This window comes from Diorhabda sublineata, chromosome X, assembly GCF_026230105.1.
Source record: "Diorhabda sublineata isolate icDioSubl1.1 chromosome X, icDioSubl1.1, whole genome shotgun sequence".
Taxonomy (NCBI): domain Eukaryota; kingdom Metazoa; phylum Arthropoda; class Insecta; order Coleoptera; family Chrysomelidae; genus Diorhabda; species Diorhabda sublineata.
The window spans coordinates 29634380-29648578 of record NC_079485.1 but is presented as its reverse complement, the minus strand read 5'-3'; the positions used below and the strand labels follow the sequence as shown (position 1 = coordinate 29648578).

The 14199-nt window shown below is 30.0% G+C and overlaps 2 protein-coding genes across 4 annotated transcripts; both read right to left on the bottom strand.

Annotated features, from left to right (window-relative positions):
• Positions 1-1116: 1116 nt before the first annotated feature.
• Positions 1117-13113, bottom strand: LOC130450760 (probable myosin light chain kinase DDB_G0292624). Of its 3 annotated transcripts, none has more exons than XM_056789381.1 (8): positions 13000-13113; positions 7567-7674; positions 7323-7471; positions 6893-7117; positions 5265-5484; positions 4079-4494; positions 3527-3710; positions 1117-3463 (listed from the first exon to the last, which is right to left on the bottom strand). In XM_056789381.1, exons 2-8 carry the CDS (start codon positions 7672-7674, stop codon positions 3365-3367), a joined length of 1401 nt encoding a protein of 466 aa, XP_056645359.1. In that variant the 5' UTR covers positions 13000-13113; the 3' UTR covers positions 1117-3364. The 3 variants fall into 3 exon arrangements, with proteins under 3 accessions (XP_056645359.1, XP_056645356.1, XP_056645357.1); XM_056789378.1 differs by lacking the exon at positions 13000-13113 and adding an exon at positions 12304-12479; XM_056789379.1 differs by lacking the exon at positions 13000-13113 and adding an exon at positions 9803-10194.
• Positions 9848-11830, bottom strand: LOC130451074 (uncharacterized). Its single transcript, XM_056789872.1, has one exon. The coding sequence runs from the start codon at positions 11828-11830 to the stop codon at positions 9848-9850; it is 1983 nt and encodes a 660-aa protein (XP_056645850.1).
• Positions 13114-14199: the final 1086 nt, after the last annotated feature.

Sequence of the window (14199 nt, the reverse complement as noted above, 5' to 3'; positions counted from 1 at the left end):
CTTTTATTCCTTTTTGAAACAGACAATAGCACGTTCCAAATACTGTGTGGAGATGCTTAGAAGATGGGAAATAAACATTCCCTACTATTTAGACAATCTTATCACAAAAAAAGGTAATGAAGACACCTTACAAAGATGAATCCTTCAGATAGCAACAAAACACTACAGTATAGTATCATTTATATGTGAAATAACTGAAAGCTTTAGCATTAATCATATAACAAAAAGAATTCGATAATTTTAATTTAGAATTTTGTAAACCATTACGTTTATTTACTACTACCACTATAGCAACACTCATAATTATTGTCTGTTCCTTCGAGCCGGATATGAACCCATTGAAGGCTTTAAGAATCAGAAAATATAAAGGTGGTAGTGTACTTAGCATTTGATATTGAGAAAAGCATTGGTACAGTCACTTCAAAAACAATGAAGGGTAAACAAAGTAGATATGAGATTGGTAAGAATAGAAGATATCAAAATCAAAACAAATGGTAGAGATAGCAAATATTTGTAATAGCAATCGGGTATATCTACTAATGATGGCATGACTAATCCTCACGACGACCCATTTCAAGAGGTGGATCGAAAAAAATTAGAATGTTCAAATTGAAAGCTATAAAGATTGCAACCATGATAATCTCATCTGATAAGGGATATTATGGAACATTCTTGTAAGACATCACCAAATTTTTAACCCTAAAGAAAAATTCAATGGCTTACAAATTGCGACATAACTTCTTAAAGCTTTTTTTCTATTGAGCCATTTTCGACAACAAACGACGAATGGTAGAGGTATCAGATATGAAAGAGGAAGGAGAAAGAATCAGAGGTATCTACCAAGAGATCCAAACTACAACGAATCGTATAGATGGAAGATATGAGGTTTGTAAGAGAAGTCCCAGGTGTTTCCTAAGAGATGGAAATCAAAGCAAAACGAGAGTAAAAAAACTAATGGATACTGAATAGAAAATTTGGAACAATTACATAAGCAGAGTGACAAATACAAGGGTAGTTAGTATAGCAAAAGGAACTGGTAGTGGGTAAACATAAACATAAAAAAAATATGAATACACTGTAACAAATTTTTAGTGAAGGTTTGGAATAAAAACGATGTTTGAAGGAACGGAACAATTTATTGAAACAAACTGAACTAACTGAACACAGTACGAAAATGGTAAATCAACTTTTGAAAGTTGTTTAGAAAATGAGATTTTAAACTAATTGTTTTACATTTGTGACATTTGAAAGACAATTTTGAGCTTATGTATAATAAACTTTCAAAAATTCATTTACAAGTAAAAACTAACGAATAATTCCAACAAAAACAATCATATATTATTTTTCAAAACAGTTTAGAATTAGAATGTTATTAATTCTGAAAAAACGTTTATTTTATCACAAAAAACTTATTGCACCTAGTTACTGAGCTCCAATATTCAGTCAACGTTAATCGGAGTTTTTTATTCGGTTTCATAAATTTTTTGAGAATTATATTCAATTTGATTAAGAACAATCAAAATTCAAAGATTAATTGACAAATCCAAACAAATTTACATTCTAATAACAAACTGTAATGAAATTGAAACGAAACAAACAAAAAACGAACAAAAGCATAAATAGGCGAGTAACTGCCAACTATTCTATATAAAAATATCACTTTCGAGTGAGTCAAGTAAAAAAAAATTTATAAATTCTCGTTTTTAAAATACATTTACAACTCACTCTGTATATTTTATTTATAATATCAGTCTTGTTTAAAGCGTTAAAAAAGGGTACATTTTAAACTTGTCTAACAATGTACCAATACTTTGATTCTGGTAGAAATATAAATGGAAAAACAAAACCCGAATTACGAAACAAGAAATAATATTACACACTTGGAATTCTCAGCTAAAACGGATAACTGAGTGAAAGTTCTTGTTTATAGTACCACTACATTAACACCGACAATTACACTGCGTGGACTACTTAAATAATTTCTATCCGGCTCGAAAGACCAGACAATGTAGTTTTGAATGTTGGTGTAGTGATACTAGTATTTAATACTAAAACCAATAGATTGCTTTTTACAAAGGATACTGAATATTAAAATGTGACCCAGAATTGTATAGACCATAATATCATTTATAAGGCACGGAAAAATAGCATAGAAGGAAAACACTTTGAAAGGAAATAAAAATAATTGGTGAAGAAACAGTGCAAAACAGCAAGCTATGGAGAAAGATATCTTTGATTGAAAATTGGATAATTTAAAGAAATCTTAATCCAACAGAAGAAACCATACATATTATGATAAGGCGAAAAAAATACCATGGAATTGTATCAAGGATGTTTAAGGGGTAAATTACCCAACCGAGGGAAGGTGTGGTGAAAACAATTACAACAATCGAAGCAGAAGTATAAGATACAATAGAATTGACAGAAAAAAACTTCCAGATACGACAAAATATTGAAACTGGAAATAATAAGTGGGAGTTTTGAGTATGACTAGAAAAATCCATAAAAAGATATATGAACTTGACAGAAGAAGAGGGAGGGATTTAACATTGATAGACAAGTGCGTGTGAGGAATACCATCAAAATGTATACCCCAGCTTTAAACATCAAACAAAAGGTACATAGGTTCAAGAAATATCTTGAATCATCACAACCAGTAAGTCAGGTAACATGGTCCAAATAAGTCTTTCGCTTAAAGCATTTGAATGAGGTACAATTTGTTACTTGACTAGCAAGCATTATTAATACACTACACTGATAATCGAAAAATCATTAACAAATAGGAAATTCTGGAACTATCTGCGTTTATTCATATAACCATGTAATCATCTCCAAAAAGGTTTCTGAAGAGGATAACATGTTGGTTTATAAGACTGATGAGATTATAGGATTCAAATGTATGTGAAAAGTTCCTAGAATTTATCGATATCTCATCATTTGCAAAATGAAAATCAGTGTGGGTTAATGTTACTTGTATGTACTTAATGTATTAAAAAATAGGCAGAAATATTTGACATAACTATTAGTTTCAAGTCATGAAATTTTTCCGACATAAACTGTACTTAATGTAATATTCTTGAATATGTTTTGAAATATTTTATACTTTGGTAAATTCAATAGAAAAAATTCATTCAACTAAATAATATACCAAATTTAACAATACTGATAAATGTAGCTCTCGCAAACCAAATATGAAATTCTTTAGCGCCTCAAAGGCGGAACGACAATTTTAGAATATTTATCACAAAAAAAAACATTTAAATTCACAAAGGAACGCAAACTTTTTCAATAAACTAACTAAATAGAAAAATAGTGATTTAGTATCACAGAACATTTTCTAATGTAACATAAATATCAAAATTGATTATATTGGCTTAAATTTTTCTCCTAAACTTTTCACCAGGGTTACCCTATTTTGTCTGTCTCTGTGTAGCTTTTCAAGAAGGCATACCCATTGCTTCAACTGAAAAAAATTAAGATAAAATTGAATTAGATAAACAAGTTTCAAGTATTAATGTTCACTTACTTTAGCCATTAATATTCTTTTACGTTCTCCCATAGGTTCTGTAAGTAAATTGGAGAATAAAAGAGACAATCCTTTTTCAAGTTTAGGGATACCTATATCGTTCGATTTATTGGCAATATACATATTTCCCACTAGACATAGATCGTAAGCATCCAAAAGAGCAGAGGTAGAAAACAGCGTACTTCTGAAAAATTATTAAAATTGATACACCAATGGATTATTTGGTCATATGAGATCAAAATTAATAGACCCACCATAGTTAAACATACAAGGTGGAAAAAAGGTGTATGGATTAAAATCAAATATTTTATACAAAAAGTCAAATTGATTGGGGCAATAATAAAAAATCGTTGATAACAAATAACCATCAATGTAGACGAGCTACTTGAATAATCTAAGAATCCTCAGGATGTTAGGCTATATGCTACAACGAAGTTTACCTAGTCTTATGCTACAACGAAATTTACCCAGGATAATATGAAACAAAAACGTTTATAGAAAACTACTTAAATACAAAATGTTATACAAATTATTTTTGTATTATTTACTTACCGGAAACTATCTTCATTAATGTGAGAGTCAAAATTAATAAAAATGTCACTTTCAGATAACAATTTTCTCTGCAATGCATTTATATAATCAGCATATTTCCGTAGCTTATGTTCCAAGTACATGAGCAATCCTTCATTATTTGTTATAGTGTTTGCATATAATCTCAACTGCAAAAAACCTCGCACTCCATAGATGTAAGCAAGGCCAACATTACCTCCTTTCAAATATTGTGAACTTTTAATGAAACTTCTGCAGCTGCCTTGGTAGTGATTTTCGTTAGAATGGTTTGGTGGTGTAAGTTCTAAGTATCTATTGTTCAGAAGCTCTTCAATAGTCGGCCGATTTTGTTTGTCATAATTCAACAAAGATTTCACAAAATTGATGCACTGACGAGGATATCCATTACGTGAATCAAACTAAAAATGTATTTAATTATACTAAGCACACACTTTACCGGTACTGACAAACACTCACAATTACACTATCTGGTGCATCCAACATCAGCTCTGAAAAACCAGACGATGTAATTGTGAGTGATGTGTGTGTTGGTAGTGAACAACCATTTGACTGATAATCTTCAACTATTTTGAAAAAATTGTTATGGAAGGTCTAAACTGGTATGAACACAAAGCTTGATAAAAAAGTGACAAAAGCAAAAAGATATACGAAGTGATTGAAAGGAGTACACAAGAAAACTTGGCTACAATAAGTAGCACAGGAAGGGGTATTATAAAGGAAAACAATACAGAAGATGAATGAAGTAGCAAAGGATAAAAAAAGACTGGAAATGGATAAAAGAAAAATAAAATCTAATAACCTGACGTCCGAAAGGGCGTCTAGAGAAGAATAAACATAAAATAAGTAATAGTGGATAACATTTGCAAGAATGTAGTAACTAAGTTGGGAATTTTTGGAATGGTTTGCGATATCACAGACTATTTACCTCTATACCATATACCATTTGTATTTTATTCTACCAAAGTGTATCTCAATTTATTTTAAATATTAGTGTGATAATGACATTGTTTATTCACGTTAAGCTTATAATGATTTTTCTATTATAGAAAATTGTTCAATGATCAATGAATTTTTGTTCGAAAATTTTTTTAAATGTATTTAAATACACAAATCAATGTATATTAATGAAGTTTAAATTAGTTTTTATTAAATAAATAAAAATGATTACCTTTATTTCCACTCTTCTTCTCAATAGATTCAAATAATCTACAAATATCGATTTTTGTATAGGTTTTCGGCCATAAATCAGTTCATATAAAACAACACCAACTGAATACAAATCAGAGCTGGTGTCGTACGGGAAATTGAAATGCAACTCAGGTGCCATGTACGAATATGTTCCTGAATGTTTAAACATACGTCGTGATCCCATTATAATTTCAGACAATCTAAATAAAATTAATAAAGAATCAATAAACATAAGACCAAAAAAAAAATGAGAAAGAGACAGAATCTAAAGATACATTGGGGGATCATTGAAATGTAACGGTAGGAACGGCAAAAGGGGCTGTAATTGTAGCAGGAGACTTTAATGAAAGAGTTAGCGTAAAAGATAATGTATAAAACACGCAAATTGGTAAACATGAGGAAGTCACTAGAAATAACAAGGAAAAAAAAATTCCAGATTATTGTGCACTAAGAATGTGAACGGTCAATTATAGAGTATATACTGGTAGAAAGAGGAATAATAAGGGACGTCGCAGTTAAATGTGTGTATGAAATAAACAGTGAACACTACCTACTTGTAGCAGAAATATTAACGCAAAGAAGTACAAACTGCAGTAGACAAAAAGGTATGAAAAAATGGCAAACAATAAATGAGAAAATATAGAAGAGGCCTTCATAAGTAAGAATCTAGAAAAAGCGTGGCAGCTCTACAGAACTATCATCATAGAGTCTGCAAGAGACTCCTGTGGGACAATCAGACAAAACGATAAGGACAGACTGAACTGATGAGATAAAAACCAATGTTAAAATAAAAAAGATGAGATAGCACAAATATTTAGGACAAAAAATATATAATTAAGAATCAGGCATGGGAATTACTAGTAAATGAAGTTAGATCACTGGAAAGAATATTTTGGAATGCTTGACACAGAGAATAAAAACACAACGAAACGGAAAAGAAAAGAGAGGAAGATGGAAAAAATCAAGAAGAAGAAATAAGTGAAAACCTTATAACTAAAAAGAAATTGGTTGCAGTAATAAAAGGCGTCGGGAGAAAATAGATTCACAGATTATTATGAATGTGAGAGAAAAAGTGACCTTATCACTACTATAAATTTTCAATAGAAAAATGAAAGAATCTAAAAAAAAGAAAATGTTAGCAGCAAATGAACGAGTCACTAGACAACACCTGTACAAAGAAAGAGAAATAAGGTAATAAGACTTCCAATACCTAGGAAATAAGTTGAAAGAAACAGAAAGACAGGATTTAGAATTAAACGATAGCATTAAGTAAGGGGCTCAGAAATTTTGATAAAAACAAGAATGGAAGTGTTCAAAGCAATTTACAGCCCAATTGTCACATGTGGCTGTGAATCTTGAGTATTGACAGACAGACAGAGAGAGAAAAACAGACAGGGAGAAAGAGATAGAGAGAAAAACAGAGAGAGGAGTGAAATAACCTGATAGGAGAAATCTTAAAAAAGAAGGAAAGGTCATGAACCGAAGTGGAAAATTTGGCGCAAGATATAAAGAACAGAAAATTTTTTATAAGAAATTAGCACTCCTAATATAGGGTAAAAAGGGAAATTTCAAAGAGTTTTATTAAATATAATAACATTGGTAACTTACCCAAAATCAGATAATTTAACCATAATATCTGGTTCGACAGAAAAAACTAAAATGTTTTCTGGCTTGACATCACCATGCATAATGCTTAAGGTATGTAAGTAAATTAGGCCATTCAAGAGTTGTCTTATCAAATTTTGTAGTTGACGTGGGGAAAATTTTACTTTATCAACCACAAATTTGCGTAAAGTTCCCATTGGGGCATATTCCAACACCAGGTACACAGCCCTTAAAAACAAAATTGGTATTAATTTTCTATCAATATAAAAAATACAAGAGAAAAAAGAGAAACTGGCGAATACACTTAAAATGAGGTACGGAGATATTCTTACTGAAGAGAAGTCTCATCAGGACATATCCAATTTTTCAATGTAGCCTCCTCCAAGTCAACAAAACAACCTATAGAATTGTAAATTCTGATATTAATACTTACTCGTTAGTCAAGTTACCACCCATAAATCTGATTAAATTTTCATGATTTACAATATTCATTATAGCCATTTCAGAAGCAATTCTAAACAGCGCAGTTAAAAAGTTATTTTTGATTTTGTAAGATTTAATTGCTACTGTAGCGTTGGTTGCCTAGAAGGAAGAATCAGACGTATAAGAATTTTTTTTACAAACATGATAATTGTAGGATCTAGTATTGGTATAATAACTAAACTATATCAACTTACGGCTACTTTAGCTCTATAAACATTAGAAAATGCTCCAGTACCAACTAATTCTTGAAGATCGTATTCATTATTAATTGAGCGTAAAAGGCTTAAATATTGTCCTGTCATCTAAAAATAAAAACATGAATACATCTGCTTTGAATTCTAACTAATAAATTGTTAATTCATTTTACTTAAATACTTTGATTATGATTAAACATAATTTCAAATAAACAAAAGTATTATTTTATTGTACAAAAACTTGGAATTTTCTCAATCATATTGTACTTTAAAATTTTTTTTATGTTAAAAGGGCTGCAGTTGAGGTATATTAATTGATTAAATTCATATATGATTACTAGATTTGTTACATTTGTTCAATTAGTCAAAAAATCAACAATTATTAAAATGTGGTACGAAGATCATACATTTGAACATCAATCTAATACAAAAAGCAATAATCACCACCATAACAAAAAAATCCTGAAATAGAAATAAACAATAATGTCCTGTGAGATCTTAAAGATAATTTTCATCTATTTATGTCTCTGATATTTTTTTAGTATGCCTTACCAAAGCAGAAAAACGTAGGGGCTAATTTAAATATACGATGTGGTCCATATATATATATATATATATATATATATATATATATATATATATATATATATATATATATATATATATAATTTTAAAGCTTTAAAATTAATTTTCTGTTATGATTGCACCAAATTAAAAAAAAAACTTTATATTGCTGCACAAAGGACTAAAATCCCTTTCGAAAACGACCCACTTTTTTATTTCAAATTTTTGAGGGGGTGCTTAAGGGGGATAATGAAATAATAATTTCATACTATAAATTGTCAATTTAAGAATAAAAATCGACCTGTTTCAGATTTTTTCACATAGTACATAATAACGCTAAAATTAAATTTATTCAATACATATGGACCGCATTGTATAACCCCCACTATATATTCCACAAAACAAAACTGAGGGTCAGAATATACTAGACAAAATAAAATACAAAACATATTTTAAATGAGCAAGTATCAAAGAAAAGTACAAGGTTTTGGTAAAGTGGCACTAATTTATTTATTTGAAAATAAGTTTCGTTTCCTCATCTTCATTATTTCGAAATAAATGAAATTAAAAAAATAGTTCCACCCTCTCTAGTTATTCAACATTTGAAATTCTTTGATTTATTTCATTATTTATTTTACTTTATGGAGAATATTTGATAAAGTCTGTAATACCTTCAATAAACAATTGTTATTAGATTTTAGAATTTAATAAAAATATTTTTGAAATTTTGAAAATTTTTATATAATGAAATATAAATGAATAATGGGTGAAAATCCTACAAAAATTGAAATTTGCAAAAATAATAAAAAGTTCATGACCCTAATATAATTTTCACTACATTTTCCATTTAATTAAAGTATATTTCATATAATACTAAATCAGAATACCTGAGATTTCTAAGAAAAACAAATGGGAATATAATAATTAATTATACAATATAATTCTGTTGAACTATAAACTAAGTATAAGAACAATATATTATTATCAATATGTGTACTACGAAAAATATTGTTTATTGAATACTGCATATTGTTTAATAAATATTCAAGATAAAGAGAACGCATGCATACTATATTCTTCTATATTAGTATAAACTACATAATATATTAACTACATATGCATATAAAAAAATAGCTACACGAATTTGAGATTATTTCAAGAAAACCTCATTTCTTACTCAACTAAATTTACATAATAAACACATTTTGTACTACAGTCAAAATATTTAGAAATTAGAGGACTACTCCTCCAAATTGTGAACACCTTGGACCTCATATAGTGAGGGTTAAGAAAATTATGAATTTGTTCACGATGACTAAGATAAAATGTCCAATCAATTAATTCATATCTCAACTTAAATATTTGCTAATTTGAATAAAACCTCCATAAATAAATAACAAAACCCCTTAATAAATTTTAAAAAATAAAAACAAGACTAAGGATTTTACCATAGTCACTTAAAATTCAAGTTAAATATATAATGGAAGAAAAAATACATTATGCAAATATAGTCAAGTTAGGTAAGGCTCTGAATCTCTGCAAATGTAATTATTATACTCCAGTTTTTTCATATACGGTTTAACTAAATAAAAAAAAAATAAATCCAGGTATTTTGACTATAAATTTTTCAAAAACAGTGCATATCTAGTATAACAGAAGAAAAAATACTTACTTTCCGAGGATAATAATGACAGGCAGAGTCGGAATATGTATCTAGTCATCTATTATTTACGGAATCATTTCTTTCGATATGCTCCGTGTTCTGATATGGATAAGGCAAAGGTGACGGCAATAAATAAGGAGGACAATAGTTTGTCACAAATGGCACCAACTGATAGGGCATTGGATTAAACTGCGGTTGGGGTAATGGATTTACATTTGGTGGAAGAAAAATTACATTTGGTGCTGGTATAACTGAATTGGGTGGTAGTGGATATAAACATGGTTCATACGGTGGTGGAGGTGGAAATAAACTTAGTTCATATGGAGGTGGGAATAAACTTAGTTCATACGGTGGTGGTGGTGTATTTAAATTTGGTTCAGTTGATGGTTGAATTAAATTTGGTTCGCAAAATGATAATGTATCAGCAGAATGTTCGTATGGTAGGATCGGATCAAAATTTTGTTCATATGCTATCATAGCATCCAAATCTGGTTCAGATGATACTGAACCGAAATGTGAATCTAATGATGATAGTGACTCGAAATTTGGATGTGATAGTTGATATGGTATTCCCAGACTCATATTTTGACGATATGGAGTCACTGGTCTCATATTTGGAATAAATGAATTTACTTGACTTACATTGTGAGATGATGGATCCATTGGACTTATATTTATAAGAATTGGGTTCACTCGATTTCTATTTTGAGGAGGTGGAATTGCTGAATTTCTATTTTGAGGAGGTGGAATTGCTGAATTTCTATTTTGAGAAGGTGGAAATACTGAATTTCTATTTTGAGCACGTGGAAATACTGAATTTCTATTTTGAGAAGATGGAAATACTGAATTTCTATTCCGAGAAGATGGAAATACTGAATTTCTATTTTGAGGAGGTGGAATTGCTGAATTTCTATTTTGAGGAGATGGAAATACTGAATTTCTATTTTGAGGAGATGGAAATACTGAATTTCTATTTTGTCTAGAAGAAATTGCTGAATTTCTATTTTGAGATGGAAAGACGGGATTTCTATTTTGAATAGATGGTATTACTGGACTTATATTTTGATAGGATTGATTCATTGCATTTCTATTTTGAGAAGATGGAATCTCTCCATTTCTATTTTGAGGAGATGGAATCATTCCATTTCTATTTTGAGAAGATGGAATCATTCCATTTCTATTTTGAGAAGATGGAATCATTCCATTTCTGTTTTGAGGCGATGGAATCATTCCATTTCTATTTTGAGGAGATGGAATAACTCCATTCCTATTTTGAGGAGATGGAATCAATCCATTTCTATTTTGTCTAAATGGAATTACTGGATTTATATTTTGTCTGGATGGAATTACTTGATTTATATTTTGAGGAGAAGGAATCACTGGATTTATATTTGGAGGAGAAGGAATCACCGGATTTATATTTTGAGGAGATGGAATCCCTGGATTTATATTTTGAGGAGATGAAGTCACTGCATTTCTATTTTGAGGAGATGGAATCACTGGATTTATATTTTCAGGAGATGGAATCACTCCGTTTTTATTTTGTGGAGATGGAGTCACTGGATTTCTATTTGGAGATGGTGGTGATAGTGGATGAAATTTTGGTGGAAATATTAAATTAGGATCTCTATTATATCTCGTCGGACAAACATGTTTCTCTACGAGTTCAAACCAAGATGCATCCTTAGTAGTATCAGAATCTGATGTTGATGGATCTCTTTGCCCAAATAAATAATTTGGATCGTTATTTTTTGGTGGTTTAGTTTGGAATAATACCTGACAGAATTCATTTAGATCACAATCATCAGGGTGTTGATTCAGAGGCAAAGATATTGTGCCAAATCGAAAAGGCTCAGCCCCAGATTGTGAGCTAGAAGCAGCTGCTGCCTGCTCAATTCCAGGATGTGAGGCAGATTGAACTGGTGCCTCTGGCTCCGGCTGTACTGGGTTCTGAGAAACTAGCATCCGTGGTAAGTCTTGAGAAACTGGTACCTCTGACTCCGGTTTTTTTGTACCCTCCTCCCTATTGTCAGCCATCGGTTTAATCTTCTACTCTTAATCTTGTACACAAACTAATCTTGATCCACCAAAAAGTGTTGGTAAACACAAATTGGATTTTAATACCTATAAAATTATACTACTTAGGTGTTTTGTACAAATCGTAACGATGTCGTCATCGGATCTAACCAAAATTAAACAATATAACAACCACAAATATCTATTTCCAACTAAACTATCAGCTGAATACAGTGCATAGGTTAAATCAAAAATATATACAGTTATAACTAATCTAAATCAATAATTCAATTTTTAATAGAATAAATATAATCGAAACAATACTAATTTACTTTAATTTCAACTACTTATCAAGACAATCATAATTTGCCGGGAAAGATTCACCGTCGTACTTATAACCTCATACGTTCCCGCTCATTTCAAAGAAAAAAAACTGTTTATTATTTATGGTTATAAAACGGCATTTATACAAATATAATATAATGATTACATACCGTATCAATCTGAGCTGTAGGGCTTCAATTTAGAATAATTTGAATTGTAAGGAGAATTACATATAACTGTTTACAAACTATCATTGCACAACTAAAGACAAAGCATCACTAAAACATGATTTCACTAAGGTGGCGGGATATGATATAAACGACATAACGCTACCAATTTTGTTAACTAACCAATAGGAGAAAGTCAAAATGAGCGGCATCAGATTATGCCCAATCAGAAGTTAGATGAGTGGCGGTAAATATAATGATATTTCAAATTTGTAACGATCAACTACTCCAAATAACAATTTGAAAATAATTGGATGACCAAAGTATCTATGAGAGTGCGCAACTAATATTTAATTTGCAATTATTAAGTTATTTTAACAAGCAGACATTTTGGAGCAGTGACGCCGGCGATGTAGCAATCTGGGGTAGCACTGTCACAGTCTTTAAAAATACCAAGCTAATTTTATTTGAAACTTTATAGAATATGAAATTGTTTGTATGTTTCTTTTTAAATCTTGAAAATGTATATATAAAGTCTTTATACATAGAATGTAAAAGCTAAATCTACATTACTATTAAAAATTCAAGATGGCGGCAGAAAACTAAATGCCGACTTTATATAATTACGATCAAATATTAACAAAAGCTTCATTTGGTAGAGAGATAATATACCTATATTTACAAATATTCAAAATTTACCTTAAAATGTATCTTGCAGGATAAATATTTCTAATTATTCACAAAAGCACTTTAGCATACAAGCTAGAAACAGACTAATATTAACATGTGCACCAAATACACATCTAATAAGCCATCTCCGGCAAACTGTACTAAAAACATATATGTAATACTTCTATATGGAAGTGGAAGCTTGAAAGAAGACAGAATGATAACGCTTTCTCTATCCACCGTGGCTGCAGTTCGATTCTGCGCATTCTCTCAAGCATGCGCAGTAAGATAAAGTGTCCCGAGCGAGAGAGAAAATTAATATTGTCGGCATCGTAACGTAACATAAGGACGTTTTTTCCCATACCAACTGTCCATATAGGAATATTACATATATGACTATAACTGAAATTCATAAACGACGATGTGATTGATAAGATTTCTTGTAATATTTTAAATATATTTTATATTTTCTCTATATTAGTAAGAACTGAATAATTAGTTTTGTGTTTTTAAATACTAATTAAAAGGGAATTTATTTTTTTTACTGAACCTTGCGCAGCCAATAAGAAACGGCTGGCAACAACACGCTCAGCTTTCATGACACAAAATATGTCTGCCATTTCAAACCGAGCCAAAAACTGACAATTGTATTTCAAATTGAATTATAATAATTTTATCAGGATTAGAAAAGTGTTATTTCGGATATTAAGGTCTATTCGGGTATATTGTCAGAATTATTTTTTCTAAAACACAATGTAGGACGTATCAGCCAAATCAAAATCTACAAGAGTTGATAGTGCGTGCACCAATTGAAAAGTATCCTATTTGATATTTTGTTAAGTACTATCAATTCATTAACTTGAATAATACTTGTTATTATATTGCTAGGGCAGATTTATTTGTGAAATTTCAACCTGTACAGAAATGATATTGTTTAAGCTTTAGACAGTCATGCCAACAGATCAAAAGTTACTTCTGTAATTCTTTAACTTCGATAACACAATATTGGACTATTATGAAGTAATATTTAGAAAAATATATGAACTGTTGACATTAAAAACTGAAAGTTGGTTAAATATGAGATGTGATGAAATTATTATTCATTATAATATATTTAGATTATTCAAAATATATATTTCTTTGTAAACAAACGGCACATGAGTGTTTTGGAGAACCATAACAGGACAGATTAATCAAAATAAGATTATTTAATATATATCTGTGTCTGTT

What these genes read in the sequence shown, in the direction of transcription:
- LOC130450760 (XM_056789381.1), bottom strand. Translation starts at nt 7,674, where the DNA reads ATGACAGGACAATATTTAAGCCTTTTACGCTCAATTAATAATGAATAC. An exon ending in GGTGGTAACTTGACTAACGA is followed by an intron (nt 7,118 to 7,322) that starts GTAAGTATTAAT and finishes TTTGTTTTTAAG; the next exon opens with GGCTGTGTACCTGGTGTTGG. An exon ending in AAAGAATATTAATGGCTAAA is followed by an intron (nt 3,464 to 3,526) that starts GTAAGTGAACAT and finishes AATTTTTTTCAG; the next exon opens with TTGAAGCAATGGGTATGCCT.
- LOC130451074 (XM_056789872.1), bottom strand. Translation starts at nt 11,830, where the DNA reads ATGGCTGACAATAGGGAGGAGGGTACAAAAAAACCGGAGTCAGAGGTA.